Below are 27947 nucleotides of genomic sequence, written 5' to 3' on the forward strand. Positions count from 1 at the left end.
GTTTTTATGTGCAACATTTTGCTAGGGAAACCAATTCTTGTTGACACAACAAACAAATCTGTGTTTTATTGCGTAAAGTCTAGAAGTCTGTTACAGACTAAAGAATAGGTTCGTCAAATCAAGATGTACTCATTTTGTCAAATATACATTTAATGTAGGCCACTTTAGCTGATCTGGAAAGTCCTTCAGCTCAGCTAGAGTTATAGCCTATTTCAACATGAATTGTTGATTTCAGTTATCCCTTCACCATAATTGACTTGTACGTAGTACATGTATCTGACAGCTGGTGGTAATATTAATATCCTTTCTTTTTTCCTAGCTCTAAAAATTGTTGATATCTGTAGCTCATGAACAGAAAATACATCACAGTTAATTTACCAAAGAACAAAAAATGTTCACCTTAATACCCATTGACTCTCCAGAAATGACTGAGACAGTAACTCCATTTTTTGATGGTTTCGGGATGTCAGCGTTTTTCAGTTCTTGATACTCCGGTGCAATCATTTTTTCAGAACTTCTCAAGTTGACCCAAAGTTGCAATCCATGCGCAGGCTCATCTGTGCAGGGCATCTCAGCATGAACTATTCCCCTTCCTGCAGTCATCCACTAAAAGCAAATTTTAATCAAACCATGATTCACATGCTCTGACACAAGGATGACTTGACAACTTAAAATACATAAAAAGGTTCTAAAATAGGATTGGCCTTTCATTTGCTGGTGGACTATACTTTATAGAATTCTGGTGTTTGCAGTCCAATATCAAACGGAGAACCAAGTTTGGACCCCGTTTAAAATGAATATTTTGTAACTTAACTATCTGTACCTGCTCCAAAGAAAAAATATTTGCTCCAAAGAAACTCTTCTTACCTGCCTCCAAACACAGCAATCTGCCGGATTGCTTTACTATTGTACAATCGTGAAATGACATGTTAAAACAAGAAGAAGGAAAAAAAAATGCTGGATATTTAATTGTACTTCAATCAATACATGATTAATGGCACCATTTACAATGACTAAGTATTAATTTAATAGTGTTTTGGTTGGTAAATACTTACACATGCCAAGTATCCACCCTTTTAAACCATAAATAAAACTTTTACTGCAACAAAGCTGCATTAATGGAATAAATTAAGACACATGCACGTTCAAAGTGTGTTGTACAGAAGATGCCATTGGAATCTGTGCTGGAATTCCATGAGTTTATATATAGTATAATTTAACCATCACCACAATTAATATAATCAAGTGATCCTGTAGTCACAACCTTCGTGTATTATTGGTTACCTGCAGGTCTCCAGGGTCCAATTGTCCAACATGACCACAAAAGTCTTCATGTGCCATTGATCCTCCATCCAATAAGTAGGACACCTGCAATACAATATTAAAGAATGTTGTTTTTTTTCGTAACTCTGTAAACTAATATGTATTGTCACAATAAGTGGTTCCTGGAAACACCTCAACATGATATGTGCATTGTAACATTTGGGAAGAGTGGTTGACAGTGGCCATTAAGGGATGCCCCTTGGTCCGTTTGCAATAAATCAGATACATTGTGATATTTAAAAAATGGTCTGTTGGTTTTAAGAGGTCCAAGTTGTGTATCCATGTAGTCATGTTATTTACAATAAATTCTGACCCCCAACATTAGTATGTCATAGGAGAACTCTGTCTGTGTCACATCAGGCAACATTTTTGAATGTTTTCTTATACAATTCTCTCTAAACTCGGGAGTTCGTGGGTAGTGAAAATTTCAAGGGATCAGCAATTTCTGGTGCCCAAACCTCCACACCGAGCACCAAATTCATTCCACTGTCAAAGTCACTTAGATCACATGAACTTTTATTGTCTATAAATACGTTTGGAAGATTTCCTAATCTTCAATGCCAGAAGAAACCAGGACACCTCAGTACGGCCAAACTTGGATAGTTCCACAAAAACCACAGTCGTTACTATTATATACAGTCTGGTAAACATGAATGTATCTGATTTAATAAAAGTTTCCAAGGAATGTAAATAAATTAAGATGCATTCATGACAAAATATATATCAGAATAAAATCAATATTGAATGGACTCCTACAGAGAGAATATTGAAATCATAGCGTGTTTTTTTATTTTCCCATTGTGAAATAGACACGGCATTGAAGGTCTGTCACAGAAACTTGCTTCACCGTTGTAATGTTTTCTTAACTGGAAGATGTTTGGCTCAAAAGGCATCATTTTCTTGCAAACAGATACTATTGTGCTGAACACATAGGCATGACATAGAAGAAGATTATACATTATAGAATGTACGGTCTAATAATAAACACACACACACAAAAGAAAATGCTCATTGGTGCTGGAACTACATCTGAAGTAAGAAGCCAGATTCGGTCTAGATGAACAGTGGTTCCAAAACCAGTCCAGCCACACTGGAAACCATCACAGGGTGTCAACAAAGAATAAATTATATATATGTCCACGCACACATATTTCACAGGAGCAAGCAGGTGCTCAGATAGGTAGACAGAAAAATATCAGACTGTAATAGTGATTACAAGGACACATACACGGCACATTACATTTTACATGCAACGGAAGGAGAGCCAGTAGCAATGACTTCTTAAAACATACATAGTCAGGGCAACTTGCTCGGTGTACAGCAACATGACACGACGTAATGTTATAGGCAGAACAAAGTTTCACAAGAACATAAATTGCAACAAGATGGATCGTGTGGTACCCAGGTGTAAAAAATTAACTCTAAAAGGTATAACGTTACAAGCTACTCGTCATTTCAATATCTGGGGCTTCCTTGTGTGAATGAGGTCAAGTTTTAAAAACAATTTCTCTTTCATCTGATTTACTGACACTCAGGCTTTGAGTCTGGTCATAAAACAATTTTAGATTAGTCAAGATTACTTGTTAAAGACAGCCTCTGCGGACACATTACAGCATGATGAAATGCCACTAGAATTACGCTCATCTACTGCTAGATAGAAGTTTGACTTTTATTTTTTACTGGAATTAATTTCTATTTATTGTTGAAAGGGTTACTCACAACACGGCCACTTCTGCATATAAGAAGGGACCTTGGTGCAAGCAATCTGCATGTGTAGCATTTCAGCTTGCAATGCTGTTTATACAGAGTTCTTAGTGAATTTGTGCCAGAATGTAGTTAAACCTTCGCCACATATGGCCTAGATAGGTTGGAACTCTGTTCTGGATTAGCGAATGTCAGTTCTGTGCTTAAAAAAACAAAAACATCTGTCTACACAGTACATGCTGGCAACGAATGTAATAAGCATCTTCTCTTGCGTGCAGGGGTGTGAGTGCCCCTGCAAGGAGACTGTGCGTGCAATCCAAATGACTGGCTCTTTCTTAAAGGACCACTATAGGCACCCAGACCACTTCAGCTCAATGAAGTGATCTGAGTGCCAGGTCCCTCTAATTTTAACCTGCAGCTGAAAACATAGCAGTTTCAGAGAAGTTAAAGCAGCAAACGTTTCGAGCAGCAGCCATTTCTCAATGCTCGAGCATTGAGAAGGGGCTGCTGCTTTAACTTTGTCCTCAAATAAATTGTGGTAGCATCTGGGTGTGCACACCTATACTGGATGCGCAGGACTTGTTTTCTTTTTTGGTCTGTTATAATATTGTAAAGTGCTACGGAATCTGTTGGCACTATATAAATGGCAATAATAATAATAATAATAATAATAATCTTATTCCCATTTAAAATAAGCCAAAAACATTACACTGAATCCAGTACTGGGCCAAATTGTCCAAGAACGTTTTCATGCCTTTTCCGACGTCACGTTGTGTAAACAGATGCCTAGCCATGATCCAGACAAATGCTTCTCACAGAAGAGCACTGTTGGACCTTGGGCACATGCGTGGCGAGTGCCACAACTCTCCAATCAGCTTCTTCTGATAGTTTCTCCAATGAAGCCAATATTTCTCTGCCAGAAGCACTGAATGCTACATTGCGCATACATGCGTGTCTGCATTTTTGAGCAGTAAGATGAGCTGAGTGTCAGCTCATCTCGCCACCACAGCCTGCTCACCTCCCAATCCAAGCGCAGAGTAGAGGGAAGGACAGAGGGCTACAAAGAGGGTAGGAGATGGACAAGGGGAGGGGAAGAAGCAGTTGTGAAAATATAACATAGGGAGGCAGGGAGGGCTGGCATAGCAGAGGTTCTCTGAGGAGCAAAACATGTAAGTATCTAACTCACTTTGTACCTCTCCTCCGTGCACCATTGGTTTGTTCTTTTTGTAATTACAAGTTGGATGGAACGGTCTATTCCTTAAATAAGTTATTGCTTTGTACCGTCCCACCATCGAGATCTTGACTACAGTATTGCTATTATCGTATAGTCTAGAGGTCTCAACCAGGCCATGATATAAATCTGCATGCAGATAATGCCAATACAATCCTGATGGATTCTGTTCACTAACTCGATTACCAGGTATGAAGTACCAGGTAAAAGGAATCTCGGAGACTGCAATAAACCTCCACAACTTTTACTAAAGACTGCACGTGCTGGTGATTTTTTATAAATTTACAAGGTTTTCAAAATATAGTGTAATTATCTGGGGCACACAAAGTCTAAATTTGAAATATATTACATAATATTGTGTCCAAACATCTGCAGAATATATCAACATTTTTATTAACTTGAGACAGAACCTCAGCGGACCATTAACAAATTAAAAAAAAACAAAAAAAAACTGTCTGAGCTGGAATTTTCAGTAGACTCCTCAGAAATGACACCATTATACTGAGGTCTCTAACTAAAACCCAATGTAATTTCTTCTGTATAAAAATATTACTGGTAATATTTATATAAATATTTTTTTTTAAAATATCAAATGATAATTACTCACTTCGGCAAAAAAGAAATAACATGAATCTATAAAAGATCTATAATGTCACTAACATGTAAGGCACAAAAAAAAAAAAGAGAGAAAAGTCATGCTAGCATTAAACAGCCTTATTTTAATATTCTACAACTCTCACATTTATGTAAAATTCCATAGCACAAACTAAAGGAAGCAGTAACGTTAGGGTTCCAAATTTAAATACGGTACATTCAATTGCAACCACATAAAATATAGATAGTATATACAATAAAACAGTGCCCTCTAGTGAATTAATTACTTATTGCTCGGTGAACAAATCGTGACAGTTGGAGTCACAAATTTACCAATACTTTTAAGCAGAATGGATTTACCAGGAAGAGTAATGGGGAGAGGGGGAGAGGACTTATTAAAAATTGATACATTTCTATTTTTTGTAACAAATATATTCAAATATAAAATATACAATTCTAAAATAAAATGTAATACGTCAACAAGTATTACTAAATAGCCCAAGAAGGCTAAAATTCCCAGATTTTACTAGTTACATGACGTAAAGTCAGGATTTTATTAAAGACACGGAGGCGAGTATTATGCATAACTCTTTCTTTATTTCCTCAGCATCAAAGATAGAGGAATATAAATATTATCAAAATGAAAGAAAAAAACTGTATAGGCACAGGTACAGCTAAAACATCCAAGGATGAGCCAGTGTGGAGGAGCAATTGTGAAACCGGGAGAGGTGATTTTTATCTTTAATATGTAAAGGGGGCAGTAATCCAAAAGCAACACTATCATTATTAATACATATTCAACATTTTAGAGAGTATTCCTCTAAGGACTGGCTCAGTCTGTACTTTGAACATTATGCCAGGCAATAGTGAATGGGACCATAATTATGAGGGTAACAGAACACCCTAGAATGCACATTAAGGCAATTTAACACAAGGTTTGAGGTGGAGTGAATGGTTAAGAGTGGGATGACGTCACTTACTTAATGGATGGGAAGGGTTAGGAAACCCACTGAGTTTTCATAAGTATCTGTTTAAGACTTGGCCCCTGCTTTCAAGGCTTAACATAAAATAATCTTGTGTGTCTTGGGAACACATGTAATGCCATACAATTACAAGATCTTCTATTTAAAACATATGGAACACAGCATTATTAATAGCAGTTATCACAAGTGTGGACTCTTTGCCAATAGAAAAAAATAACTGCTTCTGAAATGTCCAAATAGTGGAATATTTCATGTTATTCTGTTATAGGGTTCGGCCCTTCCTTGTTCTATTAGAAATGTTGAGCAAGTTGCTGGATATGGATTATAGGGCCTATGGAATAAGCACGCGGCTCACATTGTACAAGAGCCTTCCAAACAAGTGGTTATGAACCCAGGGAAAAGATGAAGAAAACATCTGTCTGTAATCCTACTGTATTCTGTGATGCTGTAATTGCATTGCAGGGTAGAGTATCATAATTAGTTATACGCAGTGCTGAGTTAATGGACATGGATATGTGGTGCATTTGTCTACAAGTACAACTTAATTTATAACAATGGTTGCAAAACGGTGCACATACTGGGTACTGTGTGATAAAACAACCTTCACGGTTTGACAATAAAACAATTATTTAAAAACCTGCTATAGTGGTTATGGTACTTATGGTAGGCATAAGTAATTGAAATGGTGTAATGGTACTAAAGTGTTCAGTTAAACTATTGTTATGCATTTGTAAAGAAGCAAGTTAATTATTTTTTCAGAGAAGCAGGTAACACACGGCTGTTAGAACAACGCTTGCTCCATTTAGGTGAATCCCTCTGATTTTGCTAAATCAGTTTCAAGAGGTTTGACAAAGGGTATTTGATGCTGCAATTTTACCAATAGCGTAAGTGCTGCTTGTTGCGATGTCTACACAAGTCTAAAGTTCTGATTGTGAGATTTCCTGTTGTTCAATGTTACGTGAATTTGTGACTGGGTTAATTTACAGGAGGGCGGATATTATTGCGTGGTTTCCTACTGTTCTATCAACCACATAAGGGTACAAAGTTAGGGAGCTATTTACTAACTGCCAAAAATTATTTGCAAGCTCATAAGAATTTGCTTTGCTAAAGTTGTGTGTGTGTATATAGATATCAGTTGATATTGATTTATTTTATTTCAAAATCATCAGGCTAGTTCATTTAAAGGGTGGGTAACGCTAGCCATTTCGCACTATAGGTAATTTTTTTTTTTTTAACAACAAAGTTTGACAATGTGTAGAAAGTTTTGCTGAATCTGCAAAACAGGACCACTCAAATAGGAATTGCACAAAACAGATTAGTAGGTTATCCAAGCTTAGCTTCCCAAACAACGTTTAGCTATTACCAAGGAAAATCTTCTGTGCACCTATCAGGCTGGTTTAAGCACTTTGTTTGATAGGATTTCATATTTTAACCTTTTTACAGTGGAATCCAGCAGAGGGCAGCAGAAGATTGAGAAAAAATGTCCTCCTCAACATCATCTACACTAGCAGGGTCTGTGTATCCCCCCACATTTAATTATTCAAGTATCACTTTTTAGAATTTCACATATATTATATAAAAATCATAAAGTCAAAATGATAACATATGTACTGTATGCTAAAGGAGGCAGCAAACTGGGTAACGCACGGGCCAGGTGCCAGAACCAAATTCAACATATATTAGCTAACTGATAATGAAAAGCTTAGCTCTATCCAAATACAACAGGGGTGTGCTCTATATCTGAAAAGGGAATACAGTCCGATAATGACATGCCACATGTAGTTTTTGTTGTTATATCCAGTTATTTTGTCTCCAAGCATATGTTTAATTTTCTCATATTATGGAAAAGCTTTATAAGAATATTAACACAAAATACAAATTAAAAAAAAAAAGGAAAAAAAAAAAAAAAGAGAGAGAGAGAGAGAGAGAGAGAGAATACGCTCACACTGTGCTGTGGGCACTTAAGCAGTGCTCTCTGTGTGGTTTTGTAGGTTAGGGAACGGCCAGGGGGGTCTGTGTGCTTGATGCTGGACCCACCCATTATGGGTGTTATCAGTGACACAAGTTGCGTCACTGGGGACACTTGAATGCTCACCCACCTCTCCCATTCCATGCCTCCCAAAGTTTGTAAATATGGGCATGGGATCCAGAAGGACTTTCAGGTTTTCAGAACCTAAAAAAAGGTTGATCACAAAACTGGGGGATAGCATGCACAGCTCCTAAGCGTTATAACCACTTCAAGATGCTGCAGGTGTTATAGTATTTTTGGCAGGCATCGAGTAATCAAAACACTTCAATGGCTCCAAAATACCCAACTAAAATCTGCAAATCAACGCTTATTGCACATTTCTGTGGGCACTTCCTACTGTTAGAACAAGGCTAGAAAAGCTGCTGGCATATATAGCACTTAGTAGTCTGGAAGTGAGTGGACTGCCTATGAGTCTGTCAAAGGAGATTTTTGTTCTATACAGGATCACACAGGATCAATGGCAAAGCTTGAATTGACTGCAATCAGGTGAAACAGTACAGAGATAGCCTGATGGATATGAAAAGATCATTAACAGGTTCAGTGTACCTTTATTAATAATAATAAAAAACAATAAAAAAAAAAGCAATTAGGTAGTTGTGCACAATAAAGTAATTTTTTTAGACAAGAAAGTAAAACTGGAAGCAAGAACAACATTTTCAAAATGGCAGTTTAAGGGCAAGCTGTAATTACATGGAACTAAAACCAATTGTATATGTTTATAAGAAGACATACAGTAGGATTAAGGGGAATTTTGTCAGTACAACAAGTATCTTTGCGGCCCACCGAGAAATTTCGAGGTAGGCCGCCTGCCCTGGGGCCTCTTTGTGTTGTGGCCTTCCTGCAGGCTGCGGACGATCACATGCTCCTGCGACGGCCGCAAGAGGGCAAAAACATTCTTCCATGTCGGCCACCGGATATGCGCATACAGTGTATAGAATCATATCTGGCGGCGGAGTGTTTAGAATGTCTGACTGCGTGCAGAGCAGGCCAGCCGCTCCCCCTTCCCTGCTGCTCGCTGTGCCAGATTATTGTGTGGCCTGCTTAAGCACAGAAGATCGTGGAGGGCTAGACTGGAAAACGGCTTCAGGTAAGGGAAGAGGTGCTTGGGGGATCCTCCCTGTAGTGTATTAAATTGGGGGGCTGCTGTGTATTAGAGTGGTGGAAGGGGGGAGCAGTGTACCAAATTGGGGGGGGGGAGGGTGGGGCATTGTATTTGTGGTGGTTGGAGGGGAGCAGTGTATTAAATTGGGGGGAGGGAGAGAGGGCAGTGAACTAGATTGGGGGGAGGGAGGTGGGGCAGTATATTAGAGTGCAGGGGCAGTGTATTCGATTGGGGGAGGGGCACAGGAAGCTGTGTATTAGAGTGGGGGCATAGTAAGTAACATGAAGTGAAACATTTTATCCAGGATTACATATTGTTTGTATGAGAATGAGATTAAGTATTTTTAGTTTGTGTTGGTCTATTTTATTATTATTATTGCAATTTATATAGCGCCAACAGATTCCGTAGCGCTTTACAATGGTCTAGGTCAAACTCTGTTATTTGGCCCACGTAAACTTAAACTTTGTTTATTTGGCCAGTGTTAGGCTTTGAGTTTGACATGCTTGTAGTACACCCTTAGAGCATAGTAATTAAAAAGATTATACCAAGCCTAAATCTGCTCAAGAAAAAAAAACACTATAATTGGTTGTTATGCAACAACATATAATTTGGTGGAGATGAATGTGAAATGCCAAGAACATAATTTTTTAATAAAGCTTTTAAATGAAAACATAACAAAAAATGTATGATTATACCACAAGCCGAGAGATACTGAATACCTCCCAACATTCCAAATAGAGAAAGAAGAGCACTAATTTTAGGGTTATGAGTGGGAGTGTGGTTGCAGGGCTGCAATAAGACTTTTAGGTAACTTACTAATAACAATTTGTGCAACCAAAAATTTAATTTAATATAAGATCAATGTATCTTATTTACACAAACGGATTTCTAAACACTTCTATTGTAATTAAAAGACATTACTGGGAGTATTATTGCTATGAAGCTCTGGTATGAACTCAGATACACCAAGAATACGGAATTATTACAATTGGGCATGGAGATTTTTTTCTAAAAATCGGAACACTTAGGAGGTATGGCACACCACTGTTTATCTTTGTAAGGCATTATTTTACTCTTGACACTGGCACTGATAGCGGCAAGCTATATAGGGGCTTAAGCCCTTAATCTTTTCTAGTAAAGAGCCAGATCACCTCCACTTTTATGAATCTTATTTACATTTTTGACATTTAGCTGATTGCAAGGCATCACGAAGCCTTCCTGAACTAGTCAGGCCACTTGGGTCCACATTTATTTCTGATATTGGCTAACCACTTTGAGCCCATTTTTATTTCTGTTACTGTGATGCAACATGAATGGCCACAAGCTCTAAGGGTACTCTCTCTTGACCACAAAAAGGTGTCCCCAGAGCACTGCTGTGGACCATCACTGTCCTAAATACCCAGTCCTCTGTTATACTGACCCACCCCCAAAGCCGGGATACAAAAATAGTACTCAAGGGTTATTTTCTGTTGCCTCCCAACACTGGGATGGTATGAACTTGGTACAAGCCCAAGAGCATGGGCAGATTGTGAAGTGAAAAGGGGTAGATACGCCCAAGAAGGATGTGGGTTTCCTGAAAAGAGGGTGGGTGAGAGTGGGGTGCATGCACAGTGGGCTGTCTTACAACAGACCTGACCAGCCCCACTAAGGGCTTCTGAATTGCTCTGCCCATGGATGCATTGCTCTGAGAGCAATCTGAGCAGTGTGCGCACATCTAATGGTGTGCTTGTGCTGCGCTTGCTGGGAACATTTTCCTGAATTAAAAAGAAGCGGGACATCAAGGAAAAAAAAAATTTCTTAAATGTGTACATGGAGGTGTGAAGGTGAGACTGTAGCATGCTGAAACAGATTGACGGAATGAATTTATGCACATATTATTGCACTTTTCAAAGCAACACGATTCTTACCGTTTCGAATCCTCTGTGAGGGTGGTCTGGGAATCCAGCAGGCCTGCCACCTTTAAATTCATCCAGCATCAAAAATGGATCCAAATTTGTCAACTAAAACCAGAATTAAACATATAATTTGCATAACAAAATACAGAACATGGAAATTTACAGTTCATGCCCTCTTTAGCTCCTTCCTCTGGCCTGCTCCGGCATGGCCCAATCCAATGCTTCTCATAGAGAAACATTGGGGACCTGATGTGCATGTGAGGCCGGGTCGCTGCCTCTGAGTTTCCCCATAGAAAATATTTAATTCAATGTTTTGCTTGGCACATGCAGTGGAAGCACCTTTAGCGGCTGTCAGTGTAACAGCCATTGGAGGTGTGTTTAACCCTTCAAAGTAAACATTGCTGTTTTCGGCAAAAGGCCAATGATTTAACGTGAAAAGTTTTACTTCACATTTTTAAACACGTGCGGGATTGCTCACATCTACATATAATTTTTTTCAGTGTGATTTTTGCACTAGACAGAGTTATAGTGATTTAGAAATAAAATGGACAATAAAAGGCTAATATAATTAAAGGAACAGTTAGAATTACAAACCTGCATTCCTAACACTATAAGGGTCCTGGTCCCTCCATAGTAGTCCAACCCCCAGCCATTTGCAGAAATTTTTAAGTTTTACTTGTCTTTTTCCAGAGCTCATGCTTCCTTAGCACTGCTTACCTCGCCACCCCTTTCAACGTTATCATGAAAGCATGGCCTTTTTCGAGATGGTCTAATCCAATACTATTCATCGGGCAATGGGTTTCCGCGTCACGTGACCAAGTTTTATTTGGGCAGTGCAGCAGAAGCACCTCTAGTGACTGTAAGGAAGACAGGTGGATTTAACCCTGAAATGTAGACATTGCAGTTTATTTAAAAACTGAACTGTATTACATTGCAGGGTTAAAAGGACTGGGCTTCAGCAACCAGACCACGTCATTGAGATTAAGTGGTCTGAGTAATTATCGTGTCCCTTTAAGCTGTCACTTTTTGTAACTACATTTTGCAATTTAGATTTCAGTCAATAAACCCCCAACAGGGATTTTTACTGAAGTGTGAGTTTATTGGCAATTTATAGTGAATTCACAGTAAATCTAAAATGTTAGGTCAAAGCAGCCAAACAGAAAACTATGAACTTGGAAACGTGTTCCAATTTGGCTATTTTGCCCAAATATTTACATCTTACTTTGAATTCACCCTGAATAGCCATGCCCCTGGGTACTGAATTGTAAGTTTGTGAATAGCGCATTGCAAACTATTCATGTTCAGGCAAAGCCAGCTGCTTAGTAAAAGAAAACCCTCGTGCAACACATGAGGTTATGCTAGGACAGAAAGGGAGGGCCTTCTCAAATGCCAGAGTACTAGGTCACACCCAAAACACAGTAACCAAATCAGAAAACAAATGTGATTCTAATACTGAACGTGCACAGGCGTATCATGCAATCTAAAAACTCAGATTTATTACATACATAATATCTATAAAATAATTTTTCATTGTAATAATTTTCCAGTTATCAAAAAACCTAGTTACTTCCTTCAGTAGCTGTACGGAGGATTTCTTAAACCCCCTACCTCTAGCACCAAACCCAAAAACACATACAAAAAAATTAACAATAATAAAGGGTTTGTGGAAATAACAGACTGATCTCACGGGATTCTCTACATATAGTCTTTGTTAGTTAGTAGGCAAATATGCAAAGAGACAAACAAACACATTTGGAAGCCTAATACATATTTTTTTCAAAATGTTACTTTCATAACATTTTGCAGTATTCTAAATTGTTAATATAGCGGAATCATGAGTGCTAGGGTTAGTCCATCATTGATCACTAATAAATGATATATCATATACATGTAATTCCCCCTCCCCATATACATATCAAACTGTGATTTTGAATTGTTCTCCTTTATCAGTTTGTATACCAACTGCTATATAAGTTGGTATTTGTTTAATAAACTGTTAATCAAAACCTTCAAATTGAATAGCCAGGCTCTTGGTAAGAACCCAGGAATAGAAATTGAAAAATAGCAAAGTAATAAATCATCACAAACAATCCAAAACATTTATAATGTAGCAGAATATTAACTAAAAATATGAGCTGGTGAGAATAGTAGCTTTAAGCAGTTATTTGTGCGGATGCACAGATTTTGTCATACCTCCGTCTTATTTTAGTTGCTTGACACAGTGAATTACCATCGTTGTACTTTTTGCATTTTGAAATATTAGATACCGTACTTTATAACAACAAAAATATACCCCTATCAATTTCTCTAATACACCTGTAATATCTCAAATCCATCCTGCCCAGTAAAAGCATTGTAGGCTTTGGACAACTGGCACTATGTTCTCGAACATAATTTTTTTTTTAATTTTAGCTAACTGCAAAATATTGTAGACTACACAGGGAGCTTCATTAAGCATTTATGATGGCTTCTGACTTTTGACTTTTGACTCATTGTGCACTCATGTCCACTAAAGAATGATGCATCACCCACTTGTACTTGACATGGACTGTATAAATTAATTTAAGAAGTGATACTGCATACCTCACCGTGAGCCAGTTGCCAATGTTCTAAAAAGGCTTAGTAAAAAGAAAAATATAGGCACTCAATCTCGCTCACAAATTAATAGCGGTCTTATTACTCTACCAGTCCCTAAACAGCAGACTAACTAAGAATATTGCATTTTGATGTTCCCCAGAATTGAAATTAGCCAGCCCGGGCCGGAACTCTAGTTGACGTTGCCAGATTTGTTGTTACCCCTCCAACAGCAGAGTATTTGAAATTCTATACGTGCAGCGTTTCAAAGAAAACTACTGCACATACACAGGGTTAATTACTGAAGTTATTAAAACTCTAATTACTGTACTAAAGCCAAATTTGTAACTCTGCTTCCAGATCCGTATAATTCACAGCTAAATAAATCAAGACATTAAACGAAAAAGCACCTACATTTTTAATGTATTATATTGACAATGCATAAAACACAAACACCTCCCATTTCAAGATCTTGAATTTGTTTAGAGAAAATATTGCGCTGAAGTGGTTATGATACCAGGAGCGCTCTGGCACCCGTTTCCTTTCATTGTTTTAGAATGGTTTGATTTCTTACTGAATGCCCATTCATTCGCTTACATCACTTTTGTGGGAGTTATAGTTCACACAATCCAAAATGCAGGGATCCCTAAACATCAGCTGCAACATTTTAAAACGGGTATACAAATGTACTGATGCTGTGTTCCACTGATTACTGAGTGATTACAGCATTGTTCATTCAATGGTCGACATTTATTTCTTTTTAATTTTACTATTTTTATTTTGTAGATGTTGTAAAATGTTAGAGCAGAACAGTTTTTCCATACATTGATAAATAGTTGCGAGTGACATGCAACAGTACACAGTTGTGACATGAAGCATTTGCATACTACAGGGTCAGTTCAGTGCAAGAAATTGTTTCAGAAGCAAGGCAGATACAATTGTATAGCATGGTTTGCCATATATAGAGGGTATCTCTTTATTAGTGTACCCTGAATTAAGGTGGATTGTGGTAGGAAGCTTTGTACAGGTCAAACAGTAACTTTGTTGAATGTTGATGTGAGGTACTCGTGGTAAATGCTCCAGTAAACTGGCTGTGCACCTATGGGGATCCAATGGCATGTCTTTTGGTCTATGTCCCCATTGCTATGTCCCATCTATTTCTATTATTCCCGCCCCCCCTCCCTCCATCTACAGCTGGGTGTGTTTGCCTAATGCAGGTTCTGTATGGTTTGGGGACTCGCCTTCTGGATAAACTTATCCCACTTTGCTCAAATCTCTTGCTACCCCCTAAGAGATGTTTTCTTGCCATGCTTTTATAATCTAAGTTATTGGAAATTTGTTGTCTTAGAGCTTGCTTAGAGGGCTCATACTACTTCCAGGCTCTAGCTATGGAAAAATTTGCCGCCACGATACTGTGGAGTAAGAAAATTGAGTCTCCTTTATTGAAGTTATCTAGAGCAATTAGGAGGAGACAAAGCTCCAGCCCCAGAGTTGTTTTGTTACCCCAAATCCCCGAGGCCTTTCCCTCCACCAGTTTCCAAAGGGGTGGACTTTGCTACACTCCCACCAGATGTGACACATAGTCCCCTTAGTGGCTGTGCATCTCCAGCATGCATATGCTCGACATTTTAATGGTGACGTCCTCCAGTTCTGTGAGTGACAGTTTCCAAAGGTGTACTTGTAAAATACAGTGCTTACAGTGTAGAGATTGCAGGGACACTGTCTTTGCACCAAAACCACTGTATGAAGCTGCAAAATTATGGGGTTATTCACAAACCAGCAAATTAGCTTTGTTTGGGCATAGTTCCATTCTTAGCAATGTGTGCCACAATTTTAGAATTACATAACTAATTTGCAGCAGGTTATGAGCAGAGCATTTCCAGAAGTCCCTAATAGTATTTACACGTGAGACTGAGAAACTTTCCCAAGACATATAATCAAAGCTAATCTATAATATGAGCTGCTAAACACAACATACCTCACATCTGCCAATGCTCCTTCGCACACGGGCACCGCGCCCTTCTGCCTGTTCCACACTGAGGACTGTTTTTATAACTTTTCTGACAGTCATTCTTGCAGCTTCTCCTGGAATAATAGCACACAGAGTAAAACAACCTCTTATACAATAATACAGTGTAGTATCTATGCAGTTACAAAAATATTACTTTCAAACGGCAAACAGCAAGTCCACAAAACACCAGGCAGGATATGGGACGCTGTGCTTGTTTATGTAACTAAATGGAAAATGTACAAAACACACAATTGGAAAAATGTTGTCAAAAAGCCAGAGCTCTCTCAGCCAATGTTGTCTAACCTACACTGTTAAAGGGAGAACAATCACTTCTCCGGAAAAAGATACTGAAAATCACCTATAATGTTTATAAACCTTTTTTCACAGATGCGGTTTTATTTTAAATTTATATTAACGTTTTAGAAATCACATCACATTCCAGTTCTGTCGAGGCCCAACCAGAGGAACATGCTTCAAAGAAGGAGAAAAATTTGAAACAATAAGAGGTTCGTATAAAAGAGCAATTCTGAGAAAATGTTCTAAAAGCATAGTGGTAACCATGGAAACCAATGGAACATTCCTGCCAATTGCTTCACTCTTAGAATTTTGCCCCAGAACTGATATTTATATGTAAACCCAGGTGCAAAGTACAAAAAAAAAACCCACAAAACTTAAAACTAAGACTGACAGAGAGCGCTAGGTTGAAGAATAAAGAGGTATGGATTTAGGAACAGTGAACAAAAAAATATATATAGTTTTAAGTTTTAGAAGACTACTTAACATCACCTGTCTTAGCAAACAAATATGATGATTCAGTTACACCATATGACCATATTGTGTTAAGCCCACCACTAGTTCGTGGACAGCTTAACACAAAATGGCCATAATATGTAAATCAATGTTTGCAAAGATAGGTAATTTTAGTAGCCTTGTAAAATGTAAAACTATTTGTGTGTGTGTGTGTGTGCGCGCACTATTCCCTAACCGGTATTTTGTATAAATTCTGGTCACTATGGCAGCCCCACAACTTGGAATGCATGTTCCGGGTGTGCCCTAATTCCCCTTTTTTCAAGGTATGGATTTGTACATTTTAATTTTTGCACCTCACAAATACATATTTGTTAAATATATGGGATAAAGTAACATAATATTAGAAATCTCAGGAAATGGCAGTCCCTATTAAAGGAACAAGCTAATTAAAGGACCACTACAGTGACAGGAAAACAAACTTGTTTTCCTGACACTATATAATCCTTAGGTCTCCCCCACCTTCAGGGCCCCCTTTTCCCGCTGGGATGAAGGGGTCAAAACCCCATTAGCCACTTACCTTTATCTAGCGCCGGGCTCCCTCAGCGCTGGTGACCTCTCCTCCCCCTACGACGTTAGCTCCCGAGTGGAACCGAATGCGCATGCGCGGCTCTCATTAAAAACGCCCATAGGAAAGTATTTCTCAATGCTTTCCTATGGACGTTTTGCCTGCTCAATGCGATTATCGCATTGAGCGTCGGGGAAGCGCCACTAGCGGCTGTCAGGAAGACAGCCACTAGAGGCTGGATTAACCCTGCAATGTATACATAGCAGTTTAACTGAAACTGCTATGTTTACAGCTGCAACGTTAAAACCTGGGGGACCTGGCACCCAGACCACTTCATTGAGCTATAGTGGTCCTTTAAATACTTACCTATATCGAGAGCAGTGCCAGAATACTCACTGCGGCCCAATCTGCATACTGCTATGTCCTCAATCCTGATGACTTCTGTCCAGTCAGATGCTTCACAAAAATAACAAATGGGGTTGCTGTGTACTTAAGTCATTGCTGCCGCCCATGAGCAAAGAGCTTAATTTTGTATGTTTGTTTGCTTCACATAGAAAAACTGAAAACACAAGGAGTATGTGCGACAATCGCCATACTCCGGCAATCCAATAAATCTCTATGAGAAAAATAAAATCCATGCTTTTTATAGAGAACTATTTTGCTGGTGTCAGAAACCCCTAGTAGTTATCGGTCTGACAGCAACTGGTAGACATGATAGTTTCAAAATGCACGACACTCAGTCAGCCATTAAACTGGTGGCGAGTGTAGCTATAGCTGCTGGCTAGTTTACTTTCAGCAACAACAAAAAAATGTATTTTGAAAGATAACATATCCATAAGCAAAGCATAGTTTAAATACAATCAGAAAAACACATTACGCAACAGCTTTTATCATTTGTCAGTGAAACATTGTTCATGTAACTAACCTGCAGTCTCAGTGTCTTCTAGTGAAAGTTCAGGGCAAGTGACTGAGTATTTGTCATGTTTTCAGTCTTATAATACCAGTGGAACATGCTCACCATGAGTCAGCAGAAATGCAATAAAGCCTTAAATGTGTCAGCAAACACTTAATAAATACATCTGATATATAGTTGTGAACAATCCCCAGAATAGTTACAAACTGTGGAGATTGTCAGCATGACTACTCATATTGTTAGGGGGATCTTGGTCACAGTGGAAGATGCCAGATTTGGGTGGTTTGGTTTCCAGAAAAAGGCAGCATTACAATCTGGGTGTAATACAATACACATACTCCAGCCATTCAGTCAGGGAAGAGCATTTTAGGTCAGGGCAGTCAAATGAAATCTGTGTAAACACTGATATACATGGATAATCCTAAAAATACATGAGATAACCCCACACATTAACCCTACTGTACCCCCAGCCCTTCATACAGCAGCACTAATTCAATAGGGGATTTGAGCAATAGGGTTTGTACTGGATTACCACAAAATATAAAGCACTGACTTCAGTGGGATACAAATACAATCCTCTTAGTTATGCTAATTTTGCAGATACTGAGCTGACTCTGTGCTGGACTATATCTGGATTTCATTCATCTATGTGTTTGTACAAGTAAAATAATGCCATCACTGACCCCCTTTTAAAGAGACAGTACATTGATAGCAGGGAGTTTGACTCTAAAGCTGCTCACATTGTCCCTTTATCTATAATCACTATGGGGTGGGGGGGTTATGTGATGAAACATGAGTAACACCCCCTCCCCACCATTCCCACATCATATCCCAAACACTGTCTCCATACCTGTCAGTCAGGCCACGCCCACTGTGGAAGATGTCTGGAACACGTGGACAGATCAAAACAATCCGACTGTACTTCCCGTGTTCTACACCACGCCCATCGAATGTCAGAGGCCGCGCCCATCCAATGCGATAGCAGCACGGAGAGATCAGCGGTTACTATGACGACTAGTTATGGGTGGGGCTGCGGCCATTGGGCAGAATTAGTTAATTTTCCTATAGCGCGTTCTATGCAGTGGCGGAGTGTGACAGTGTGACTACAGACTGACCCATTACAGCCTTCAATGGGAGAGGCATGTCTATGGCCAGTGGCGTACATACCAGGGTCGCGGCTGCGACCGGGCCCGGCCCACCAGGGGGCCCGGCCGCCCTGCGACCCCGGTATGTATGTCACTCTTAGCCTCTTCTCCTGGGGGGCCCAAGAGCCGGCCACCTCAGGGCCCCCCGAGGCTGGCCCTGCTGTCACCCGGCTGGCCGGTCCTGCGGGCGCGCGAGGGAGCACTGTCTCCTAGGTGCTTCCTCTTCAGCTCCCTCGCGCACCGCACTGATACCGGAGCCGGAAGATGACGTGTTAGAGTGTGTGAGTGTGTTAGAGTGTGTTATAGTGTGAGTGTGTGAGTGTGTTATAGTGTGTGAGTGTATGTGAGTGTGAGTGTGTGTTAGTGTTAGATTGTGTGTGTGTTAGTGTTAGTCTTAGAGTGAGTGTGTGAGTGTATGTTAATGTGTGTGTGTTAGAGTGTGTGTTAGTGTGTGTGTCTGTTACTGAGTATGTTTGTGTGCATCTGTTAGTGAGTGTGTATGTATGTCTGTCACTGAGTGTGTGTCTGTCAGTAAATGTGTGCGTCTGTTCATGAGAGTGTGTGTGTCTTAAGCACTTACCTTTCTCCAGCGCCGGGCTCCCTTGGCGCTGGGAATCTCTCTTATTCAATGCTTTCCTATGGACGTTCAGCGTCTTCTCACTGTGATTTTCACAGTGAGAATCGCAGAAAATCCTCTAGCGGCTGTCAATGAGACAGCCGCTAGAGGCTGGATTAACCCTCAGTGAAACATAGCCGTTTCTCTGAAACGGCTATGTTTTCAGCTGCAGGGTTAAAACTAGAGACCTGGCACCCAGACCACTTCATTGAGCTGATGTGATCTGGGTGTCTGTAGTGGTCCTTTAAGTGTATGTGTTTATGCATGCACTGGCGTACATACCGCGGTCACACAGGTTGCAGCCCTGTCCGCACAGAGTAAGCGCGCGGGGGGGCCCACGGATCAGTTTTCGCACCGGGGCCCCATGGGTTGTGTGTACGCCACTGTCTATGGCACAGCTAGTATTTCCACAAAATAACTGAAATAGGAAAAAAATAACTCTCCAAGTCAATTCTTTTCAGATATAAGTTACTGAAAGAATTTTCAATTATTTACTAACAATCAATGAATATGTAACACATACATGATTATAAATAACATTGTAATACAGAATATACATGTCAACAATATTATCAAACAATTGTGAACATGAAAAACCCATGTCCCCTATTATATATATCCCTGTGTCTGTAATCATGTCTCATGAACAAGAAATCAATGATCGAATGAAAGAAAAATGTAAAAAGAAAAAAAAAAAATCCACTTAAAGGGATACTCCAGGCACCCAGACCACTTCTCCCCATTGGTGTGGGTGCCAACTCCCACTACCCTTAACCCTGCAAGTGTAATTATTGCATTGTTTTCATAAACTGCAATATTTACATTGCAGGGTTAACTCCTCCTCTAGTGGCATGTTCCTAAAACACGAAAAGTGTTTTAAAACGACGCTGGACATCATCACGCTATGTGAGGACTTTCAGCGTCGCCGAAATCCCCATAGGTACGCATTGTACAATGCTTTCCTATGGGGAAGTCTAATGCGCATGCGCATTAGGTCTCCCCCACCGATGACCGCGCATGCGCATTAGGTCTCCACCGCCAGCTGACATCGGCGGGGGAGGAGCGTAGGCGGAGCCTGACACAGCGCCGAGGGACGCTGGGTTTTAACCCATTCAGCAACTTGGGATTGGGGTGGGAGGTAGAGGGGCACTAGAGGGTCCTGCAGTGCCAGGAAAACTAATATATTTCTCAGAAATTCTCACTTTCGTGAATAACCCTGTTAGTTTTAATTAAACGACAGGTGGAAATTAAAATTTTAATGCTTACGCTTATCAAGAAAAATATTTTAAAGGGACGCAATAGTCGCTACAAGAACAACAGCTTAATGTAGTTTTGGTGTCTATATCATGCCCTGTGTCTATATTTCCTGTTTTTAAAGTAAACACAGTCTTTGCATAGAAAAGGCAGTGTTTATATTACTGTCTTGGAATATGCACTTTAGGAAAACAATTGACTCTGGCAACCTGAAATTAACCAGGTTAATAACTAAACTCTAGATTATGGCAAATCAAATCATACCGCCTAACACCAAGGCTGAAGTAGCCGAGCAGTGACTATAGTTGATCCGAAGAAATTTTAAAAAAATCAGACATTTTAGCACTAACTTCGTCATTTGCACTAACTTCGTCATTTGTTTTCCTGGCACTGCAGGTCCCCTCTCCCTCCTACCTCCCATCCCCGGTCAAAACCCCTTCAGTGACTTACCAGAGGCAGCAAAATGTCCCAGGTCGCTGCTTCTTCCTCCGCTCACACTCCTCCCCTTCATCACGTCAGCCAGCCGGGGAGACTGATCACGCCCGCCGGCGGGGGAGAAATAATGCGCATGCGCGGCAATGCCGCGCAGGCGCATTAGACCTCTCCATAGGAAAGCATTGAAAATGCTTTTCAATGCTTTCCTATGGGGATTTTAGCGACGCTGGAGGTCCTCACACAGCGTCCAGCGACGCTCTAGCACAGAAAAACCTGTGCTAGAATCCCGGAAGTGCCCTCTAGTGGTTGTCTAGTAGACAGCCACTAGAGGAGGAGTTAACCCTGCAATGTAATTATTGCAGTTTATGAAAACTGCAATAATTACACTTGCAGGGTTAATGGTAGTGGGAGTTGGCACCCAGACCATTCCAATGGGCAGAAGCGGTCTGGGTGCCTGGGGTGTCCCTTTAATTCTATTCTCTAAAATAAGTGTTCCAGGATTCCTGATTGACAACTCTCAAATGGGAATCAGAAAAGGAGGGTTAACTTAGAGTGATATAAACATCAATGATGCAAAGTGCTCTTGGTGCTTAGACTAAAGCTTTTAGGTAGCTTGCAGTCAAGTTTTGATCCAAGGGGTTAGCATCACTGAAACGGCAGATGTGTTTTAAACATCTGCCTGACATCTGCCCCCCAACTCCATGTACAGAGTGTGAACACGGACCAGGATGTAGGCATGTCTGCAGTGTCCCAGTCCCTTTTTCGGGCTGGTCCGACCCTTTTCCAGATGCATATGGCAATTTAGCAGTTTATTTTATAAATGTGATGTGTGATGGTGTATTAAAATTACTAAATTATGGTACAGACTACCCATACACTTGTCACGTTGTTTGGGAAAATACAAAATGTAAAAAATTATCTGTCTAAGTGGCTGTTTGAAGATAGGTCTATGATGCATTTTGGGGTATTTGAGCACCTTACATAGATGACTTTGTAAATTAATACAATTTCCAAATGTGGGCATTATGGAGACTCTACACAAGATCCAGCGCACTCTCTTATCTACTAAACAGCAACTTCAATGTTGACAGAGTGCAACCATCCCCCATGTTTCATATATATATATATATATATATATTTAGGAGTCTAGCCAACTCCTTCGTTTTGCACCCCTCCCTGTTACAGGTGCCTCATCTCAGGTCCCTATTTAGCCTTGTACTGCAGAGAGCCTCAGATGGAATTTTTTTCCAAGTAAGTGGGTTAATCTCATAAGAGCAGACATTAGACTGTGAGAGTAGGACCTGCCAAAGATGGGGTACATTGACGTTGTGGCAGGCTTATGCAATGTATGATCATATAATGTAACTAAATCCCCATTATTTTTTTGCCTAGATTAGGTGTTTTTAAAAACTAATAAAATCTGTCAACATTGTGATACCGGAGAAACTGACGGAAGCCAAGCACAGAGAGATGGACACAGGTTTCTTCAGGAAGGAAGAGATTCTTTATTGGATCACCGATCGGGACTCAGAGGGACTAATGTCACCAAAATACAGCAAGTTCTGAGTCCCGGACAATAGTGCAGGCTCCTTATATAGGCACATAACTCCTCCCATATTAAGCTCCACCCGCACATTCTCTTGACCAATCAATACAAATAAGAATTAACTTCCTGCTTGACCGCATGGCCTGTCCAGCACAATGGAGGAGGGGAATACTACATCCTGTATTCTTGCACATGCTCCGTACACTACTGATCGTATCTTGCCTCGTGCAACCAACTGATCGATACGTCAGCATATGCACGTACACATGCCACGTGGTAATCTCGGCCTACTAAATTTATTTTTACCGAGATTCCACCACATTCCCCCCTTTGATGCCTCTTAATATTTCACAATTACTTGAGGCATCACTTAACCTTAGTTTGCATACACCGCAAGTTACCTTGAACCAGACCAGACTTATCTTATGATGTGAATCTTCAACACTCATCTTCCTGCATTGGTTCTCCCTGATCTAGAGCCTTATATTTATAAATTGCCATTATCTGTGCAGCAGCCTTCCTCTCTGCTATATTTTCTATCAGGCTTTGCACAGACCTAACTACTAAGGGTATAAGACACGGCAGGAGTAGACACAACATTAAAATCAGTAGGACTCCACCTACCACTGCCTTAAGCCCTCCAAACCACTCATACCAGCTACCAAACCAACTGCTTGGATTATACCCTTTCCATACCTGAGTAGGCACATGCGCTAGTTTAACCATATGGCTAGTAAGCTCAGCTATTGCTTGCCCTTCGTCATCTATTTGAAGACAGCAATTGCTCAGGTTAAACTTCCCACATACACCTCCCTCTACTGCCAAAAGGTAATCCAAGGCTAATCTATTTTGGTATACTGCTGTCCTCATCCTGGTATTATGCTTCGCTAGAAGATTGAGCGCTTGTGATGTCTCGTTAGTAATAATCTCAACCACCGCCTGTAATCTTATAATACGGTTGAGCATATAAATAGGGGTTCTATAACCAAAGGTACCATCCTCTGCCCACGTGGCTGGCCCATAATAATCTATAATACGCTGGGGAGGCCATTCATTATCTTCCCAGGCGCCTATCTCTATGGGTCCCCTTTTCTTCCTATGATTCACATCATACACTTTAACACCTAAAGTCTCACCTGTTTCAATAGGTAACAAGAAGAAGGATGGTTTGAGCATACCCAACACACATGCCCCTTCCCAGTCCTGTGGCAACTCCGAATAGGCTTTCTTACCACAGATCCAGTACAAATTTGCTGGGGCTCTCCAGGTAGATGTGATGGATAGATCAAACCACACATCCTTTAAATTGGCGTCTAGCAAACGGGTTAGATGGTTCTGAGACATTTGAAGCCGACCACCAAGTTGTATTCTTTGTATCATCATCATAAGCTTTTTGCCCTAGACAAGTTAATTCTCCTACAGAAGTATTATACATCATTCCTTTCCTTGCTATGCAAACATAACCTATGATGGAACCTTTAATCTCCACTCAGATTTACCTCTAACACTCATATGATAATCGGCTTGTGTAGATATTAATTGGTCAACTGCCTCAGAACCGGACATTACCTCCTTTGCTTCCCAAGGCCATTGGTCTCCCATGTTAGTACCTCCACACACATAGCAGTTGGTAACATTAAGACTACCGGCAATACTTTCGGCTAAATCAATAAACAGGTTTTTAGCATTATGGGGGATCTTATTATCTATGCTCATCTCTTCATAAAAGGAATGGTATACTTGATGAGTCTGGGAGGATACCGTATCAGTCTCTATCCCTATAAACAATACTGTCCCAGGATCTAAACCCGTCCCATATATTTGAAACCCAAATAAATTACCATATTTATCTAAGAACTTGTCGGGGTTATTTATAAGTATATGGACTGGATTGCATTCCATAGACTTACAATATGGGCTGGTAGGCAACTTAGTCACAATCATGTCCTTGTCTACTGTCTGTCCCCAAGTTGCCCACCCCACACAAGACCAATATGGGCAAAAGTTATAATCTCTATTTGGGCATCTAGGACTCACATATTTATTTTTACTACTGGGACAAATATATTTATCGTTAGACCCATACGTCCTCTCCCATCTAAGATCCCCACATACATTCCACGGCTTTCTACCACTTGATATCGCCTTACACGCATCAAATAGCAGAACACCCGAGGAATGTACGGATTCTAACACCGTCTTATTAATTAGGGTCCCCTGAGGATCTCCATTCCTGAGAGTCAACCAAATTGTACGAGGTTGATACTCCGGACTGAAGCACTTAGTTTCTCCTACTCCTAAATGGCACACACTATATTCTATATTTAGGTATCTACATCTTGATACATCTCCTTTACACTCGTATTGTGAATGCCAAATTAGGGTTTGGGAAATATGGTTACCTGTTCTTGTAGTCTTAATGCATACCTCACAGCTAGGAGTGTCGGTACCTCTACCTTCCTGAATATAAAAATACACATAAATAAACATTATTAAGAACACATCTTTCGTCGTCATCCTCAGTCTTCGTCCGTGCGAAGGCACCTCAGCTTCCAGGATGTAAGGGCTGCAGGGAATGGAGTTCTGCTCGTCTTCACAGGAGTCCCTTCGAGACTTTTCCTGGCTTATATACTATACGTCGGTGAGCGGACAGGCTTTATTATGGCCCTCTCACTCACTTACCAAATCTCTGAAACAATAAAATTTTGTAATCCACAAAGTTCCTCGTCACTCCGACTGAGTCGTGCGCTTTAACCGGATCTTGCAGGGATTCTCTGGATCTGCTGTAACTTGCCAAGAATCGACTGCTGCTGGTTTAACCCTGGAGTGATGTATCCACGGAGTCACTTCGGCTACTTTTATCGCTGTAGGGGTAGACAAAAGAACAACATAAGGACCTCTCCACTTGGGCCCTAACGGTACATTATTCCACTCTTTAATCCACACTTGGTCTCCTGGGTGGTAACTATGAACTGGGGGATAAATATTCACAGGTAATCTATCTTGTACCCATTTCTGTACCTCCTCCATAGTCTTACCCAACTCTACAACCTGCTGCCGGGTAATTCCTTCTCCCAACTGACTCAAATCCCCCCTTAAGTTACCAAGTACGGGAGGTGGTCGCCCATACATGATTTCAAAAGGAGAGAGGCCCATCCTTCTGGTAGGTGTACTGCGGATTCGCAATAGAGCTATGGGCAGGAGAACGTTCCATTTAAGTTGGGTTTCCTGACACATTTTAGCCAACTGATTCTTAATAGTTCTATTCATTCTCTCTACCTTACCAGAACTCTGGGGTCTATATGCCGTATGAAGCCTCCACTTTATACCAAGCATATGAGTCAGTTGTTGTAGGCACTGATGAACAAAAGCTGGACCATTGTCCGATCCTATAGAGCAGGGTAGTCCATATCGGGGTATTATTTCTTGTAACAGGAATCTCACAACTTCTCCTGCTTTCTCTGTACGAGTAGGACATGCTTCTACCCAGCCTGAATAGGTACACACAATTACCAGCAGGTAACGATGTCCACCCGATTTAGGCATCACTGTATAGTCAATTTGTAAATCGGACATGGGGAGTCCCCCCATAAACTGGACTCCTGGTGGCTTTACTGGTCCTTGCCTTGCATTATTTTTAGCACACGTTACACATCTTCGTACAATGGCCTGAGTCAAGTTGGACAATCTTGGTATGTAGAAATGTTTTCTGAGAGATTCTTCTGTGCTGTCTCTCCCAGAATGTGTCCCGTTGTGATAGTTTTGGACAATTTCTACCGCTAGTGATGCTGGAATGACTATTCTTCCATCTTCTAACTGATACCATTTGTTCTCCAAATACTTTCCAGGTTCAGTCTTTAACCACTCCTCTTCTTGAGCTGTATAAACTGGAGTCCATTGAGACAGTGGAGTTGGTATAAGAGCAGCTATATGCCCCACATACTCCTGTCTTCCCGATTCAGCGGCACGCTTAGCTGTACTGTCTGCCATCCGATTTCCTTTGGTTACATCACCATCTCCTCTCAGATGCGCTCGACAATGTATGATACCGACTTCTTTCGGCTCCCACACTGCTTCCAATAGTTGTAGGATTTCAGCCGCATACTTGATTTCTTTGCCTTCTGAATTCAATAGTCCTCTTTCTTTATACAAAGCTCCGTGGGCATGAGTGGTTAAAAACGCATACTTGGAGTCCGTGTAGATGTTCACTCTTAAACCTTCAGCCAATTGTAATGCTCGTGTCAGTGCCATCAATTCTGCCTTTTGTGCTGATGTTCCTTTCGCCAGTGGCCGAGCTTCTATCACCTTGTCTATTGTTGTTACTGCATATCCTGCATAGCGGATCCCTTCTTTCACATAACTACTGCCGTCGGTGTAATATTGAACATCGGGGTTCTGGATGGGAAAATCACGAAGATCTGGTCTACTTGAAAATACTTCATCCATTACTTCCAAACAATCATGTTGACTTTCAGTAGGTTGTGGCAAAAGGGTAGCTGGATTTAAGGTGTTTACAGTCTCTAAATGCACTCTTGGGTTTTCACACAACATTGCTTGATACTTGGTCATACGGCTATTACTAAACCAATGATTTCCTTTGTAATCCAACAACGTCTGTACTGCATGTGGGACTCGTACATAAAGTTCTTGACCCAGAGTGAGTTTATCGGCTTCAGCTACTAGCAGGGCGGCTGCAGCTACTGCTCTTAGACAAGGTGGAAGTCCGCTGGCCACTGCATCCAGTTGCTTAGACATGTAGGCAACAGGTCTTTGCCATGATCCCAAGTACTGTGTCAATACTCCCACAGCCATTCTTCTTTGCTCATGTACATACAGGTAGAATGGTCGTGTGTGATCAGGTAGACCTAATGCTGGGGCACTCATCAAAGCCTTCTTCACATCTTCAAATGCCGTTTGCTGTTCTTGAGTCCATAAGAAGGGGTCGTGCTCTGTACCTTTGATAGCTGCATACAGAGGTTTTGCCAGTATCGCGTAGCTGGGAATCCATATCCTACAGAAGCCTGCTGCCCCCAAGAATTCTCGCACTTGTCTTCTATTCTTGGGTATCGGTATTTGGCACACAGCTTCTTTTCTCTCTGGCCCCATAATTCTTTGACCTTCAGAGATATGGAATCCCAGATATTTGACAGTTGGCAAACACAACTGAGCCTTCTTTCTAGACACCTTGTATCCTGCCTTCCAGAGAATGTGTAGTAGATCGTGTGTTGCTTGCTGACATATTTCCTTTGTAACTGCTGCTATCAACAAGACATCTAC

At 40.6% G+C, this 27947-nt stretch overlaps 1 protein-coding gene across 3 annotated transcripts in view; it reads right to left on the reverse strand.

Moving 5' to 3' along the window:
• The window catches only part of PIR (pirin), a 30980-nt gene extending 12405 nt beyond the window's left edge, over positions 1-18575 (reverse strand). Inside the window, exons 1-5 of one of the 3 annotated variants that reach the window (XM_063449178.1) lie at positions 18525-18575; positions 15414-15520; positions 10874-10966; positions 1285-1368; positions 400-606 (exon numbers count right to left, since the gene is read on the reverse strand). In XM_063449178.1, the coding sequence (XP_063305248.1) occupies positions 400-606; positions 1285-1368; positions 10874-10966; positions 15414-15506 (477 nt within the window). In that variant the 5' untranslated portion in view covers positions 15507-15520; positions 18525-18575. Of the gene's footprint in view, positions 1-399; positions 607-1284; positions 1369-10873; positions 10967-15413; positions 15521-15600; positions 15624-17686; positions 17738-18524 lie in introns of those variants that run through there. The other 2 variants (XM_063449172.1, XM_063449186.1) reach the window with 2 other exon arrangements.
• Between the last annotated feature and the right edge of the window lie 9372 nt (positions 18576-27947).

Source organism: Pelobates fuscus, chromosome 1 (genome assembly GCF_036172605.1).
Source record: "Pelobates fuscus isolate aPelFus1 chromosome 1, aPelFus1.pri, whole genome shotgun sequence".
Classification (NCBI taxonomy): Eukaryota; Metazoa; Chordata; class Amphibia; order Anura; family Pelobatidae; genus Pelobates; species Pelobates fuscus.